Raw genomic sequence first — 18091 nt, 5'->3', positions numbered from 1 at the left:
TGTGTGCGTGGTGCGAGGCGTGTGTGTGTGCGTGCATGGTGCGAGCCGTGTGTGTGTGTGCATGGTGCCAGCCATGTGTGTGTGTGTGCGTGGTGCGAGCCGTGTGTGTGTGCAGGCGTGGTGCGAGCCGCGTGTATGCGCACGTGGTACGAGCTCTGTGTGTGTGCGGTGCCAGCAGTGTGTGTGTGTGTGCAGGCGTGGTGCGAGCCCTGTGTGTGTGTGTGCATGGTGCAAGCCGTGTGTGGGTGGTGCGAGCCGTGTGTGTGTGTGGTGCGAGCCTTGTGTGTGTGCGGGTGCGAGCTGTGTGTGTGTGTGTGTGGTGCGAGCTGTGTGTGTGTGCATGGTGGGAGCCGTGTGTGTGTGCATGGGGTGAGCTGTGTGTGTGTGTGTGCGGTGCGAGCCTTGTGTGTGGGTGGTGCGAGCCGTGTGTGTGTGATGCAAGCTGTGTGTGTGTTTGTGCAACCTGCGAGCCGTGTGTATGCGCACGTGGTGCGAGCTATGTGTGTGTGTGTGTGCGTGGTGCGAGCCATGTGTGTGTTTGTGCATCCTGCGAGCCGTGTGTGTGCGCACGTGGTGCGAGCCGTGTGTGTGTGCGTGGTGCGAGCCGTGTGTGTGCACACGTGGTGCGAGCTGTGTGTGTGTGCGCACATGGTGCGAGCCGTGTGTGTGTGTGCGTGGTGCGAGCCGTGTGTGTGCGCACGTGGTGCGAGCCGTGTGTGTGTGTGTGTGCGTGGTGCGAGCCATGTGTGTGCGTGGTGCGAGCCGCGTGTGAGTGCACGTGGTGTGAGCTGTGTGTGTGTGTGCGGTGCCAGCCGTGAGTGTGTGTGCAGGTGTGGTGCGAGCCCTGTGTGTGTGTGCATGGTGAGAGCCGTGTGTGTGTGTGTGCGTGGTGCGAACCCTATGTGTGTGCGTGGTGCGAGCCGCGTGTGTGCGCACGTGGTGCGAGCCGTGTGTGTGCGTGGTGCTTGCCGTGTGTGTGTATTTGCGTGGTGCGAACCGTGTGTGTGTGCAAGCGTGGTGTGAGCCGCGTGTGTGCGCACGTAGTGTGAGCTGTGTGTGTGTGCATGGTGCGAGCCGTGTGTGCGTGGTGCGAGCCGTGTGTGCGTGTGCGTGGTGCGAGCCGTGTGTGAGTGTGTGTGGTGCGAGCCCTGTGTGTGTGCACGCGTGGTACGAGCCGTGTGTGTGACTGTGCGTGGTGCGAGCCTTGTGTGTGTGCATGGTGCCAGCCGTGTGTGTGTGTGTGTGTGTGGTTCCAGCCGTGTGTGTGTGCGTGGTGCGAGCCGTGTGTGTGTGTGTGCGGTGCCAGCAGTGTGTGTGTGTGTGCAGGCGTGGTGCGAGCCCTGTGTGTGTGTGTGCATGGTGCGAGCCGTGTGTGGGTGGTGCGAGCCGTGTGTGTGTGTGCGTGGTGCGGGCCGCGTGTGTGTGCGTGGTGCCAGCCGTGTGTGTGTGTGTGTGCGTGGTGCCAGCCGTGTGCACCCTCCGAGCCGTGCCCCCCTTCCCTCTCCCAGTGTTTCTGCAAGGGCCCCGCTCTCACTTCTGTTTTTCCCAGCGGCAGCGTCTCGTCCTTTCGCCCTGCGGCGTCGCGGTGCCTGGCCCTTCCGTCGCCGCCACCGCTGGCCCCTGGCCCCTGCCCGTGGCCCCTGCCCCTGGCCCCTGCCCCTGCCCCTGGCCCCTGCCCCTGCCCCTGGCCCCTGGCCCCTGCCCCTGGCCCCTGGCCCTGGCCCCTGCCCCTGCCCCTGCCCCTGTCCCCGCGGCCGCATCGCCCCGCCGCCGAGCCTGCGCTCCCCGGGGGCTTAGCGCGAGTGCGTGGCCGCCAGCCGTCGTTCTGCTGGGAGTTACCGTGTTTTCTGTGTCCAGCCGTCAGGGTCGTATTTGATCTCACTTCCAGGCCGCAAGGAGAATTCTGTTTATTTCGCCAGATTGCCCGAGAGCGTGGCAGACCTGGGGGCAGTCACCTCCGCGGTCGGGGGGCCGCGGCTCTCCCCAGATGACAGGCCCTGGGGCCGGGCGTCTGAGCCGCGCTGAGCCGTCCAGGGTTTCACTTTATGGAGCTCATCTGCCCAGCAGGTCTGTTGTTTCTCTTTGGCAGTTTTATTTTGAAATAATCTTAGATTTGCCTCAGAGTTGCGCAGATAGTGCTAGAGTTTCTTTTTTCTATTTAGGTAACACCTAAATATGTGTGTGTGTGTGTGTGTGTGTGTGTGTATAATTTAAAGTCATATTTTTATTTAAGGAATTTTACCTGGAATGCCTTCCGCTGCCAATCACCTTAGTTCTGCCAAAGTCAGAATCATAATCTTCAAAATAGCCCTTTTGAAAAGAACTTTTGTTTGGTTCACAGTTGTCAACGTGAGTCCGCAATCCTTTCAGGGGAACTTCTCTGAGGGAGTAAAGGAAACTGAGGCATTCCCAACACTGTAGAGACATCCACAGAAGAAGCCCTGTGGGGATAGACCTCAGCAATAACATAAACGTATTTTTAACTAAAATAGAAACTGTATGTTGTTTTGCAGCTCCTCTTTATTCTTAAATATACGTGGGTATTATTTGTGTCAATAAATACACACCTAGATGATTATTCTTGATGGCTGCAAAGAAAAGACAAGTGGGCCATAATACATTAAGCAGATCTCTTATTTAGGTTGCTTGGGCGTCTGTGCTGTTTATAATTCTTTACTATTTAAAAGAATAGAGTGAACCTGATGTGAAATATTTATATATGTCCCAATGTATTTGCAGAGTGACGATTTCTAGAAGTTACTAAATTAAAGGGGGAACATTTTTTTTTAATTTTTTTTAAATTTATGATAGTCATACAGAGAGAGAGAGAGAGGCAGAGACACAGGCAGAGGGAGAAGCAGGCTCCATGCACCAGGAGCCTGACATGAGATTCTATCCCGAGTCTCCAGGATCGCGCCGTGGGCCAAAGGCAGGCGCCAAACCGCTGCGCCACCCACGGATCCCAGAGGGGGAACATTTTTAAAGATTTCCAAAGTTCTCGCAAGATCGCCCCGCAAAGCTTTTGTCTTCCCACCAGCTGCACATGAAAGTGTTTGTTTCATTTGACTCCTAACCACGCTGGGCATTCTCTGGTTTATGTTTTCAAACTGGTTGCCACACACTGGGTTTTCCCTTTCCATTAACTTCTATGTGTTTGGTGACTAGTGACAGTGAATGCCTTTTTTTTTCCCCCTAACGTTCAGTAACTTAGTATCAGATGTTAAGTAAGTGAAACCCTGATGTCTTGGTGAGTGACACAATGCTAGGTGGAGAGGGCATGGTGACCTAGAGGTCACTGGGGAGAGTAGGGCTCTGGTAGCTGGGGTCCCAAGAAACAGTAATAGAAAAATACGGGAGTGGACTTTGGGGAACATTACCAACTGAAGAGCCTCCTTCCGGCCAGCCTGAGTGTGACCCTGGTGAACCCCTGGACTCAGCCCTCCAGCTCTTCTGCACCTCCACCTGCCGGAGGTTACAAGTCATCTGGGAGAATTATACACCGGGCAGGAGGGGTCAGTGATCGCTCATGACCACAAGCCCCACGTGGGCACGCAGCACTTCCTCATGGTTCTGCCACACTCTGCAAAATGTTTCCCACTTTCCTAACACTTCTTGAAATTCTTATATCCCCTCCTCTCCACTTGCCTCTCCACAGAAGAAGCCACTAGCCTTTGACTTCTGAGTAATGAGATGGGCAACCCCTCATCTTTCCTTCCTTTCAAAGTCCCACACCTGTCTGGCCCTACACACTGTTGTAAAAGTGAGACATCCATGCTGTTCTGGAAGGGCAGGCTCCTCCCCATCCCATCTGCCGGTGGTAGGCTTCTCCTGCCTGAGGCTAGTCTGTCTCTGCTAGGTATCACCTCCTGCTTCTGCTTTACAGGCTCATTCCCAGAGGCACCTTAGCACGGGCTGTTTGGTTTCCCATCTTTGGAGCCTGGGTGGCTCAGTGGGTTAAGCATCTGCCTTCCCCTCTGGTCATGATCTCAGGGTCCAGGGATCCCTGCTCAGCAGGGAGTCTGCTTCTCCCTCTGCCCCTCCCCTCTCACTCATGTTCTCTCTCTTTCTCTCTCTCTCTCTCTCTCTCTGTGTGTCTCAAATAAATAAATAAAATTTTTAAAAGGACCTATAAGGGCACCCAGGTGGTTAATCATCTGCCTTTGGCTCAGGTCATGATCCTGGGGTCTTGAGATCGAGTCCTGCATCAGGGACCCTGCTTCTCCCTCCACCTATGTCTCTGCCTCTCTCTGTGTGTCTTTCATGAATAAATAAATAAAATCTTTTTAAAAAGAGAAAAAGGGCCTATTATTGACCTGTCCTACTCTACTAGTTACAACACCACTGCTCTGCTCTGTCTCATAGCAAAACTTCCTGAAAAATGTTGTCTGTGTGAGCTACTGTAGCTCTTCATTTGAGTAGCTATATTCAATTGCTATTTGCTTTTCGCTTTTTAAAACCTGAGATATATTATGAAATAGAGCAGGCCTGTGAGAGTACATAAAACATAAATGTATTGTTTATAAGTAAATGTGTTATTTATGCAAATATAAAATAGGTTTAGAATCCTGTGTCTAAACTAGAACATCCACTGTGTGATCAGTTCCTGAATTACATATCCCTACCCCCATGGAAATAACCACTTTTCTGGTCTCTGTGATAATCATCTCTTTCTTTATGGTTTTCCCAGCATGGTATGTCTTCCCTAAACTACATTATACATTTTCTAGTTTGTCTGCTTTATAGGACATATTATTGTATGCATCCTAAGCTAGTTTTCTTTTTTGTTTTGGGTTTCTTTTTTTATCCCCACAACATTATCGAATTTCTATTGTGTTGATGTGGGAAGCTGAATTATGTTCAAAGTATAGTATGGCATTACATGAATATATTCAAACTATCTTTTATACAGTTAAAGGATATTTATGTTGTTTCCAGTTTTATCCACTTTTATTGCTAATACAAAACATGTTGCTATGAATATTATTGTATGTAACTTACTACAAGAGAATCTCTAGGAATTTACATGGTGGGTAGTAAGTCTCTCCATTCTCAGGCTAACTAGATAGTTCCATTTTCTCCTGAAGGTAGTTATTCAAAGTACATTGCCCAAAGCATTCCAGGAGGGTTTCCACTGCTCTGTACTGTTAATAACCTTAGTATAGTCAGACTCCCTGTCAGCCCGATCTCAGGACCCCAGATCACAACCTGACCTGAAGGCAGACACTCAATCACTGAGCCATCCAGGCACCCCAAGCTGTCATTGCTTGCCTAGACACCACGATAGCCTCATAGTTAGTCTCTTGACTTCTGTCTGGCCTTCGTCTGGTCCATTCTGTCTTCCAAAAGCTGAGTGAGTTTCTCCACACACAGATATGATCCTGCTGCCATGACTTTAAATCCTGCAATCGTCCCCACTTTTGACCACAAACCCTCAACAACCTGCCCCACCATGTCTTTGCTTCATCTCCTACCTGTCCCTTCTCTCTGTGAGCATCGGCCATGCAAGCTTCCTGTGGGCTTTGCTCAAGTAACACATACTCTTCCCTCTGAAACACTCTTACACCTTCCTACTTTGCTCCATTAATGCCTGCTCCCATTTCTTATAAAATATGAAAGAGAAGGAAAGAAGTGCAGGGTACATTGAGACACTTAATATATGTTTAATTGGAGCTGCAGAAGTAATGGGGAGGGAAACAGTGAAGAATAAGAGTATCGGGGGATCCCTGGGTGGCGCAGCGGTTTGGTGCCTGCCTTTGGCCCAGGGCGCAATCCTGGAGACCCGGGATCGAATCCCACGTCGGGCTCCCTGCATGGAGCCTGCTTCTCCCTCTGCCTCTGTCTCTGCCTCTCTCTCTCTCTCTCTGTGACTATCATAAATAAATTAAAAAAAAAAAAAAAAAAAAAAAGAATAAGAGTATCGGGAGACATATTTACTAAGAACTTCCCATAAAGCATCTTCTCCCTCTCTCTCTCTCTCTCTCTCTCTATATATATATATATATATATATATTTTATTTATTTATATTTATATTTATACTTATATTTATATTTATATACACACACACACAAATACCTAATACATACAAACCCCATAAATAAAAAGAAATCCACATCTGGACACATTATAGAAAAACCAGAACAGCAATGACAAAGAGAAAAACATATTTTAAAGAAGAACCAGAAGAAAAAAAGACACATTGTTTTTAATAAAGTAGCAGTTGGAGTTTCAGATGATTCCTCAACAGCAACAAAGGCCAGAGGACAGAGAAGTGGTATTGTCAAGGAATAACCATCACCCTGAAATTGTAGGCCGGTGAAAATATCTTTTAGGAGCAAGGGAGACAGTGGAAACATTTTCAAGGATGGGGAAACTGCCACTGGAAGCCTAGAGGCAGAAAAAAGTGATCAAGATGGAATATTTGAGAGGAAAGAAGAAATGAAGAGCAAAGTGGCAGTACATAACTCAATGGGGAAATGGTGACATAAGAGGATAACAGTGATGCTGGTGGAAAGATATCAAATCTTCTGAGCCGTGTTATTTTCTTGCTGTAGGATGAGGCCATTGATGATTAACTTCAGACCCTACAATGTAAGCATGTGATTGGACTTATAAATTCCAATCTTGGTATTTCAGCTAGACCACCTGCCTCATCTGCATTCAATTGCTAAATTAAAGCTTAGTTGTAAAAGGCAAAATTGTGAAACATGAAGAGAAATATGGAAGATATTTATGGCCTCGAGGTAAGCAAGGATTTTTTTTAAACAAGTCACAAAGACCATTTATTATAAAATACAAGATTGATAAATTGGACTACATTAAAATTAAGGACATTTGTTCATAAAAAGATGCCATAAAGAAGGTATAAATGCAAGACATGAAGTGGCTGAAGTTATGTACAATACATACAATATCATGGATACTACAGGATAAAAAGAACTCTCATTATTCGGTAAGAAAAGACAACAAACTGGTTCTCGCTTCAGCAGCACATACACTAAAAAAAAAAAAAAAAAGACACAGGGCACCTGGGTATCTCAGTGGTTGAGCATCTGCCTTGGGCTTGGGTTGTGTTCCTGGTGTCCTGGGATTGAGTCCCATATCAGGCTCTCCACAGGGAGCCTGCTTCTCCCTCTGCCTGTGTCTCTGTGCCTCTCTCTCTGTGTCTCTCATGAATAAATAAATAAAACTTTTAATAAAAAAAAAAGAAGAAGAAGAAATGCCAGCTTGTCCTAAAATGCTAGGAGTTGAGATGAAGAGCACGAAGTAGAATGAGAGATATTTAGGAGACAAAAGCCAACATGAATCTGTGTCTTGGAAGTTCTGGCTAGAGAACAGGAAAGTAGCAGAAATAAAGGTCACACTATGACACAGAAAGAGTATGAGAAGTCGTTAGTGTCAGACCGTCTCCCCAGAGAATTTCAAATCAATTCAAAATCTACCTGCATTAGGGAAGTTATCCGTGACCTCCAATTTTCCTCGTCCTCCTCACTGTCTAGGTCCCTATTTCCTCTCCCTTCTCTCCTCAGACCTCCACCACTTTTTGTCTCTTCCTCAGGCCCCCATGAGCATCGCTGTCTACTCATGACCATGCTTTCTGGTCCAGAGCAAAGCCAACAGCCGCCCCATCACCGTGGCCACCCACTCTGGTAGGCTGTCTCTCACCCAGTTCCTCCAGATGCCCTATCCGCACCAGGGCCACGCCCTCCACCTGTGCACTGCCTTCTTTCCCCTTTGTCCCCCTCAGCTCTCCTCTCTCTCAGCATCATCGCTTTCGCACTCTATTAGATTATCCCTATCAATATAGAAATACAATGTAATTTTGTTCATTGGAAGAAGACCTCTGAGCCACGTGCCTCCCCAGCCACGACCATCGTCTCTGCTTTCACTTGCTGCTATACTTCTCAGAAGAGGTGTCCATACCCGCTGCTTGCAGTTTTTCACTTCCCGTTCTCTCTTGAATATACTCAGTAGGTAGGCTTGTGCTTCCACCTCACCCTTGGACCCAGTGTCATTAAGGTCATAAGTGATAGTTGTGTTGCTAAATCCACATGGACTGTGGCCAGTGATGGAATGAATGGCCCAGGGATAGAAATCAGTGCCCCTTCCTCACAGTAGAACAAAACCCCGAGCCTCCCTGTGGGACCTGACTGGAGCTTGTCTCCCGTCTCCAGGAAACCACGTTCTTGCTTTGCTTTCTTCCTGCTCTATCCTGCTTCCTGTGCTCCCCTTCTCCCAAGATCACTAAACCAACGTCTTAAACCAAGATCCTCTCCTCAGGCTCTGCTTCTAGCAGCGCAACATAAGACAGCTCCTCTGTGTCCCATCACTGAATGTCCAGGGAAGACTTTCCACATCCGTGTCAGATATTAAATATTCCTACTATCATGATTAACCTTGACCAAGATGTCAGCCTATCACATGTCTGAAATTTGCAAGATTAATTAAGAAGCTCTGCCTGGATCCTTCTGTGTCCCTCACCTAGTTTCAGGCAGATGAGGGTATCTTGCTATTAAAATTTCAACTACCTTCCGGGACAGTTCCCAATAATTAACACAAATCTGGCACATGGAAGGTATTCAATAAATATTTTGAATGAAGGAATTATTTCGCTCAACCTTCTGATGTGCCGAACCCATTTGCCTCATGTTGCCCTGGCTTTAATCTGTACCTTCTGCTGCCCAGGATCTATAAGCTTGAATAGATGCTGACTTCTGCTTCCACAGAAGTGGGACATGAACTAGAAAGACAAAGCTTCTCTTCTCAAAGATAAATAAGCTCCTTGAGAATGCAAAAAAAGCATTTAGTGCAGATGTCTTCTTACAGTAATCTCTTGTGGTTGGGAGGAGCCTTAATGGCCCTTTATTCCAGCCACTTCTTGTTCTAATCTTTCCATCACATGATGAGGCCTCACAGGCATGGACCCGAGGCAGGCACACAGTGAGATAATAAATATTATTCGAAGCCCCTAAATTTTGAGGTAATGAGTTACTCGACAGAGATATTAAACAGTCTGCAATGAACTGACGAGATGCTTGCAGCTGCTTCTAGGGAAGCATTTGAATGTAAGAGATAGAAAATCAGAAGGCATTCTGAACAGAAAGTTCAGGAATGGGAAAGAGCAGAGATCTGAGTAAATGAACACTGATTAAAAACCAATGTTAGATTAGAAACTAGTTTTAGGAAAACCAGAGCTATTCCAATGTTGACAAAACAAAAACAAAAACAAAAACAAAAACCAGCCCCTTGACAGCTGAGCAATCTTCATGCCATGTATTCTAAGTTGAAAAACTAACAATGAGAGCCTTGGATTTTGCTTCCCTGGATAAGCACTGTGATTTATTTATAGAACTTAAGTGTTTTCCCGAATAGATACTGTAGTCTTTTAAAAATGCATATTTCTAATACTCATTTAAATGCCTTTTTCCCCCCTCAAATGTATGCAGACTTTTTGCTACAGCTGCACTTTTTCCTATCTGCTGGGCATCAGGGTGTCTCATAGGGACATAGGGCATCTTCCCTATCTGATAGTAGGAGGCCCTTCCCTGATGACCAGGGGAAAATCTTGCAGGAGCCTCATATCTATGGTCTTTTTCTTAAAAGGGTATAAAATAAGAGGATGAGGGAAATACCCTTAATTGGAGTGGATGCGTTGATAACATGTCAAGACACATTACAGACTCAGACTCTTAGAGTGAAAAAATGAGGAAGTATGGTAATCTTGTAAATGAGCTCAGTTTTATTATTTGTAAGCGTTAGGGACAAAATGATTTCTTTGTTATTATATGGGTTAGGGGTAGTGACAGTATCACAGAAAATAAATCTCTTTGCAACCCATCTTGTTGTAGAGCATGTACTCAGGCTTAAGTTTGGATGAGATGTATGGAAATTGTGCAGGACTCAGGCCTGTTTTCTCTTTGCAAGCTGCCTTGTATCGGGCAGGATATCTGGCATCCCTGGCTCCTGCCCACTCAATGCCAGTAGTTCCCCTTTAATAATTGTAGCAATCAGAAATGCTCCCACCAATTTCCAAAACTGCCTTCTGAGTGGCAGCACCCTCATTGGAAATTACTGCTCTGTTACTTCTTTAAAATTCATCATCAAATCCTGTGGACCCTACTGTCAAAACAAATCCTGCTGTTCATAGTATGTGATTAGTCCTTGAACAAGACTCCACCCTCAGCTCAGGAAAGGAGCATAAGACTAGTCTGAGTCAATCAGTGCATTGTATTTTCCAGGGACAATGGCTAATTTGGGGCACATGAGTCAATTGGAGCCAGTGACACATAAAGGAGATTTAGCCCACCATCTTGGGAAAAGAGACTCTGGTCTTCCCGAGGAATCTGAATGACAGAGGTTATAGGGTATGGAGCTGCTAGAGTCATTTTGCATCTTTCAGAGCCCATGGTAAAAATCCACACAGTGGAATGCATAGTTGGCTCTGGGTTACCTGTAGATGGTTCTTTCCATGCTATCACTCCTGCTAGCTTTGAGAAGGAGGAAACTATATTTCTGCTTTATGGTTGGGTTAGGGGGTGCCCAACACCACGGTCCAGGAAGAACTTAGGTATGCAATCTGTGGTCCTGGTGCTTTCATAGAATATTTTTCTTGTACTGTCTCCATCCCTGAACTTGTTATGTATCACTAAGATTCCATTATGGGAGGGAAGGAATGGCAGGATCAACACACCAGTGCACAAAAACAGTTTGTCAGTCCTAATTACTTTGTTCACTGTCTGTCTCCCTCCCACTAGAATCTAATTTTCATAAAGGACAAGAATTTTCATGTGCTTTGTTCACTGCTGTGTCCCCAGAGCCTAGAACAGTGCCACAGAGAGATGATGAAAAGGTAAGTCTTGGTTACCTGATTTTCTTTTTCTTTTTTTTTTTTTTTTAAGATTTTAAAAATTTATTTTAGAGACAGAGAAAGAGAGAGTGAGCACATTCGTGCAAGCAAGGAGGAGGGGCAGAGAGAGAGACAAGCAAACTCTGAGCTGAGCCTGGAGCCAATGTGGGACTCATTCTCACGATCCTGACATCATGACCTGAGCTGAAATCAAGAGTTGGACGCTTAACCGACTGAGCTACTACCCAGGCACCTGGGTTTCCTGGTTTTCTGTATTTGCCACCTAAATGCTGTTGATATTCACTCATATTCACTCCCTTTCTGTTTAACTTTTTATTATAGCATATTTCAAATATATATAAAGTAAAGGAAATAGAAATGAGACTCCTTGTGGCCACTACCCAACTTCTCAATTACTGTAGCCAATCCAGTTTCCTGTCTACCTGCCTCCACTCGGCCTCACTGCCCTCTAACTAGATTATAGTAAATAAAATCCCAGGGACTTGCACACACTCCTTTTAGCAACTTCTCTTGTTTCTGGGATACTACTTCCTTGTTATTTTATCTTTCCTTTCTAGCCACTCCTGTTAGTCTCTGATCTCATGGGGAGCTTAGGAGTTGGATGGGTTTTTAGAGTTGTCTCACCTTGAGGTCAGGGGGGTGGGTGTTTGTTATTTCTCTGCACTCCTGGAGCAGTCATGGAGTCAGGCTGCTCCCAGGGAAGGCATGCACTTGGGCGATGCTCTCTTCAGCTGACACAGGGTGGTTCTGCAAGACTGATAGCACCCAAGATTGTCCACTCCTCATTGATACTGTTTCCATTTCAGCCTTAGTTAGTATGGACCATAATTTTCTCCAAAGTTCCAAGAGTCATCCCAGCAGCAGAATGCAACCATCTCTTGGAGTCCTTGCCAGGGTGGCAGACCACCTACAGTAGAAGACAGTATCTGTATAAATAAATTCTCCCTACCAACCTTTGTCTCCTGCCCCCTTTGATCCATCACCCTCAAGACCCAGACCTGTACACCATCTCCAGCGTGGCCAGTCCACCTAGGCTGGACCCTGCCAGCCCTCTTTCCCCTAAGCTGCCCCAGCACTTCCCACCATGTGTTGTCTGCCCCCAACTCTAGTCATTGGTCTGGTGGAAGTGACAGTGGCGGTAAAATCTTCGGGAGCCTGTGTGGTCTTACAGTCTGGAGACCTCTCTTCCTCCCTTGATGAGAGAGGATGGGGCCCACGTGGCTCTGCATGGCATTTTTAGGCTTGAGCTAACTCGATGTCCTCATCCAAATTGTAGGATGCCCCTCACCCCAGTGGGGTCTGTGGCCCTGATTAGCAGATCTGCCAGAGCTGGGGGTTCAGATTCTTTGGAGTGCTACTGTCCTCATAATTAGGCTCTCCTCATTATTCTTGGCCTTTTCTGCCCTCTGGTCATGTAGGACCTCCTTAGGTGCTACCCATGAGGCTTTCTAACTTTCATGCCTTGCTTCCAGTGGTGATTCATAACTCTGGGCCTCACAGCCCTGGGCTTCACATATCTTTTTCTAATGTGTCAGTGACTCAGCAAAAGCCACCAGTTTCCTGGTTCTCATGAGTGGCAGCTTTTCAGAGTCTCTCAAAAGCCTGTGTATTGTACCTCCCAGCCTACCAGCACATTCCCTCCTCCTTGTATCACATCCCAGTTCCATCACCAATGAAGGTTTGAACGACTGTGCTTCTCCAGAGAGCTGGGAATTGTCAGGGCTTCTCTTACCACCAGGGATGGGTCTTCATTTCCAGCTGGGAGATGGATGATCCAGCTCGGTAATTCAACATGAGAGTCTATTCCTCGGATCCCTCCTGGCACCACCAAGGTCAAGTTCTCTGGGAAGCAGATGTAGAGATGAAGATCTGTGTAAGACCAGTTTATGGAGGAATGACCTTGGTATCTATAGCTATAAAGGAAGGACAGAAGTAACTCTGAGCAGGAGAATCTGAATTTCCTTGTTGAGATCATAAGAAAGGCCTCAACCAGTCCCACTGGGAGTTGGATCTGGGATGGCCTTTCCCAGTGTCCTCCCATAAGGAGGGGCCAGACCCCTACCATCCACCCCCTGCATCGATCAACCATTGGAAGTGGCTGCTATGAACTTGGGCAGTGTGAGTGTCTCCACCAAAGGTAGTTCCCAGAGAGGGACTTGGTGAGGAGCCCAGAGCCACCAGCACTCCCAGCAGCTGGGGGGTGATATACCCTACCTGGGCACACTGCAGCAGCCACCATCTCTGAGCTCCTCTTGATCCCAAACACTACTTGCATACTGTGCCTCAACTGCCTGCCCTGCCTCCCCCCGCCCTCCCCCCACATGCTGCAGACTCTGGCTTCTGACCTCCCATTTCCCACCTCTGATATCAAATCTTTATTCACGCAGGAATCCTTACCGAGCACTTGCAGTGTCCTGCCTAGATTATTTGCTGCTTATACTGTGGTGAACAAAACATAAAGTCCCTGCTGCCATGAAAGTTACAGTTTAGTGGGGAGAGACAGGCAGTAACAATGAAGTAATGAGCCAGTGAATAGATAAATAAATATTAGGTAGTGGTCATTGCTATGCCAAGGATTAGAATAATATGATGGAGTGCTGATGGGGCTGATTTGTAGTGCTACCAGCTGCCTGACTGAATACCACCACAGGCTTCCCATTGTCTTCTGGGTGCAGTTCAGACTCTAGTTTGGCACAGAAGACTCCCATGGGGACAAGTTTTGGGCCCCCTGTGAGGACCGGGTTGGGGGTTCTTCTGGCCCGTTGGATTCAGGCATTTGGGTGGTAGGCTTTTCCTGGAGGGTGAGTCTGTCTGCCCTGTGTATCTCCTTCCCCATCTCCTCTTCCTTCCCTTGTCCTCCCAGGATCCCCAGGGCTGGAACAATATTGCTTATGAGCCAAAGCGACAAAAGCCAGCTGCCTCAGCAGGTTTATTCTTATCAGTGATTGAACCCAGACAATTAACAATCCATTTCAATGGTGACTTTTGCCATTATTTTGGGGAAATGCTGAATGGGACATGGCTTCGGGGAGGAGAGATTCTCTTTTAAACATGAAGATGCAGTGCTCATTTCTACCAAGCCTGTCACAGGGGCTTGGTCTGTCACCCCCATGCTTTGCACTTTCCCCTCCTCACCCAGCACCTCATCTCTAATCCCTGTCACTGAGGTCATCGAAGGAGCCCATGTTGAGTACAAAAACTGAACAAAGCCAAAACGCAACCAAGCATGTTATCAGTAATGGGGGTCCATGTCACAGCTGGTAATTCCTCAATGCTCACTGTTCTCATCGGGAACTGAAACTTCATTCCCCTGCACCCCTGGCTGGGGAGCACCCATGAAGGAGGGAGCAGAGATCCCCCTTACTCAGAAACAAGCTCCTGGCCATCTTGCTTTGTTTATCAGGGCTCCTCTTCATTCATCTGAAAAAATCGGTGAGAGTCCCTTAGTATCCCTGATGTCCAGCCAGAGCTCTTCCTCTTCCCCTGGCCTCCTCTTTTCCCTTGATTTGGGCAATTGTATTCACTACCTTTCCTGCACTTTCCCTGCTCCCTTCCGCTGATCTGGGTCACTAGTTAGCCTCACCTCCCCCTAGTGGCAAGTTGGATAAATCACCCGCTGGAGCGAGGCTCCCAGGAGCCCGACTCACCTGCTCTACTGCAGACGGCAAAGATAGTACAACACAAGATAAGCATTTATCACTCAGGGGAGGTTCGACTTTTATCTTCACCGCTACAGACAGTCCGATCGGAAATAGTGAGACATTGACCTTTTCTTAATTGATGTAAATAGACATACAGAAAATTACAACTATATAAATCAGACCTTGTAACGTATACTGTCAAGCCTGAGGTGTTTTTTCTCTTATTATACATAAAGTATAATTGATGAAAAGTAAAAAAAAAAAATTCTAATTGGAATGTTTATATATGAATTGCAGTATAAATGAAGTAGATTCCATAAGATTGATACTGGTCCTATTGATTGCCCTTTGAGTGGAATCAACATGCTTTACTGAAAAAAAGACTGTAACACCAGGTTATGCCTGTATATCTGAGGCTGACAGAATTCATAAGAAGGATGGGGTGAGCCATATGATATAAAGGCAGCTAGGGTAACCCTAGCTGCTCCTGAAAACTTTACCCTGTGTCACTCAGCCCGAAATGATAGAATTACCTTGGACTAAAATCAGATGTTCATATTGATAGGCAGATGTCATTAGAGTCAATGAATTATCAGCTTTACATGGTTAAACCTCTAAAAGCCTAACTCTGAGCCACTGGGAAGTGGGGGAAGGACAGTCACGTAACAAGCTGGGTCCATGGTCATGCCACAGGAAAGTAAAAACAGAACGAGAAGTTGGTCCGAGGATGGGGCACATCCTAGGAGATGGAAAAGGAGTGTGAATAGCTTTACCTCCAGCTCTTCTTGGGCACAGCCTCTTAAAACTGATGTTTCATGAGTCCTTAGGAAAATTTCTCTCCCAAAAAAGTCAGTAGTATAGTTCAGGAGCTGAAAGAAAGACCTTTGTTTCTTGTTTTAGCTGCTCATTAACTGCTTTACCCTCCCAACTGCATGGTGAGCTAGGCACTGTGACAGCTAGGTGCACAGAGAAACCCAGACATGGAGAAGCTAAGGGATTTGCTTATAGTTAGAGTCACTTAGCCAGTAAGTGAGGGGGGAGCTTCCAGCCCTACAAGCTGGCCAGCATGCTCCTACTCTAGGACACACACTGGAGAGCCGGCCTTTCAGCTGCAGGAGCATGTGGCTGCAGTTCCAAAGCAGGAGCTTTTTGGACAGTGAGACACTGAGCCAGACTCAAGCATGTCATAGTGGGTCCACTGAGATCTTTAAATGACTCTGTTAGTGCTCTTGGTTCTGAAAGAAGACAGTTTTGTACTAGAGTTTAATTTAGCACACAGGACAACATCTCACCCTGTAGGATTCTAAGCTGACTTCTATACCAATGAGTTGGAATCTGGCTGGCCTTAATTTCTGTGGGTGTTGCATGGTTCCTGCCCCACCTGCATGGACACCAATTTCATTAATTGCTTTAGGTAAAACAAAGACCATAAGATTTCTTTAAGAAAGTCTCTTCATGGTGGGTTAAGTGTTTCAAAAATGATCAGTTTAAAAATTTCACAGCAGCAGAAGCCAAGAGAACTCATAGTTTGTGGTGTTGACCATATTTCAGTATGCAGCATATTATTCTAGTGGGGCCAAAGAAAGAAGGAGAAAAAAAAAAACAATTTTAATGCTGAAACCCGAACTTACTTTGCACATGCAGGCAATCCATTGGATTAAAAGAACAATTAAAGAGAGCTCAAACTCACTTTTGTTATAGTGATTTTTTTAATTTTTTTTCCAACTGTGATTTTATCTATTATGTTAGCATAAACTCATGTGGTTAGATTGTTACCAAGGGTGGGAGATCTCACTCCAGTTCAAGCAGGAAAGCCAAGTAGTCTTAACCACTGACATCTGCAAAGCTACATAGACCCATGTCGCTTCTATTATGCAGTGTTTCCTACCGTATTTCTGAAAACATGCTCAATTGTCACATAGTAAAAGTAAACATTGGGTTGGTTCCCAGGGATGTTGGTTCTCTTGAAGGAGTAACTCCAGCTCCTATGTTCTTCACAAACAACTTAAGTAAACATATGAAATAAGGTCCCGGTCCTTTCACCTCTGATTACTGATCCATCTCAGATTTCACCCATTTGGAATGGATGAGGAGATGAATGATATCTTTGGAAAGATTATAAGTCTAGACTAAGGGGCAGGTCAGTTTTATGTCTTTGCATAGAAAAACCTTTTTGGGATCCCTGGGTGGCTTTAGTGCTTGCCTTTGGCCCAGGGCATGATTCTGGAGTCCTGGGATCGAGTCCCGCATCAGGCTCCCTGCATGGAGCCTGCTTCTTCTCCCTCTGCCTGTGTCTCTGCCTCTTGCTCTCTCTGTGTCTCTCATGAATAAATAAATAAAATCGTTAAAAAAAAAAAAAAAGAAAAGAAGAAGAAGAAACCTTTTGCTCCTGGAGCCAGATGGTAGACAGAATTGCTCTACTTATTTCTGGAAGAGAATGCCCTGGATACGCTGACAGAGATGAATGCTTTGGAGAGAGTGTTCACCGAAAAGAAACTTGATTTGCATTTGAGGGTTTGACTATTCCCTCAGTGACTCATTGTCAGGAGTGGCTTTAAGAAAGGTGTGAATTGAAAATTAAATCCAAAATCACGAGATAAGTAACATCTTCCTGTATACTTACACATTTGGGCATATGATTCATTTTTGGTCATTTAGCAGGACTGTTACAACAAATCACACAATCTGAAATGAACTTCTCATACTTCATTCATGTGCCACAGTGCATTTGCCTCACACCCAAGGATTAAGTTTTTGAAACAAGGAATAATTAATATTTGCTTTGCAAAGAGGAAATTAAGGGAGCTTGCATATCACCTTTGTGAAGAATCCAGAATAATATTATACTGAATGTTGTGTAGAATTAGCATTTTGCATTATGTATTCACATACAGAAATTCATGTATGTAGCATTTCTCTTTCCAGAAAGTAATTAGGGGATTCAGGTAAAACCGATTTTTTTTTCTTCTTCTTTTTTTTTTTTTTTTGTGAACACTTTGTTATATAAAAGAGTTCTCTGTGTTGAACCACACACTGGGAGATGGTAAATCTAGTGGTTCCTTCCAGGGTGTGTTATGTTTGATTGCACTTAGATTCCATAATATTTTACCCTTTTCGTTTTGTGCTCATATTTTCAGTGGTTTATGAAGTAACAGTCTCTAGATTTCATTCCAAATGGAAAGTTGGCATGAAAACTCTCAATCCAATTATTCCTGTACACATTTTGAAACAAATCATTTTGGCTTTTTTGAAAAATTTACAGGAGGTGATAAAAATAGGAAATTTCAGGTTTCGGATGTTTTATTGCATTCTTGTAGCATAATAACAGCTTCATTAAAAATAATTTTGTAATACAATGCGAACTTTGTGAGATGTCTAAAACACATTGGCTGGCTCTCTTTTTAAAGCTTTGTTTGCAAAAAAGTTGTCTTACTTTATATTTTGTGTTTCATTTTATTTTGCTAAGGTTCAGTGTGAGATATCGAATGACTCCCTGCCTCCCCAGTGCATGACTGTAAGGATTAAGGCGTCTGGAATGGGGTACTACCCTTGAGGGGGAGGACTCGCTTCCCAGCTGGAGACCCA

The 18091-nt window shown here is 45.7% G+C and overlaps 1 protein-coding gene across 7 annotated transcripts in view; it reads left to right on the top strand.

The window, feature by feature from the left end:
* LOC144287731 (uncharacterized) overlaps window positions 1–18091 on the top strand; it is an 80653-nt gene that overhangs the window by 20509 nt on the left and 42053 nt on the right. For 4 of the 7 annotated variants that reach the window (XR_013355487.1, XR_013355486.1, XR_013355484.1 and 1 more), the window contains one exon: window positions 10753–10847. Coding sequence is in view for 3 of the 7 variants with exons in the window: in XM_077854990.1 (XP_077711116.1) it covers window positions 10753–10847 (95 nt within the window). In the remaining 4 variants the exon portion in view is untranslated. The other 3 variants (XR_013355485.1, XM_077854991.1, XM_077854989.1) reach the window with 3 other exon arrangements.

This window comes from Canis aureus, chromosome 17 (assembly GCF_053574225.1).
Source record: "Canis aureus isolate CA01 chromosome 17, VMU_Caureus_v.1.0, whole genome shotgun sequence".
Lineage (NCBI taxonomy): Eukaryota > Metazoa > Chordata > Mammalia > Carnivora > Canidae > Canis > Canis aureus.
The sequence above is the reverse complement of the archived record's forward strand: the minus strand, read 5'-3'. Positions and strand labels throughout refer to the sequence as shown.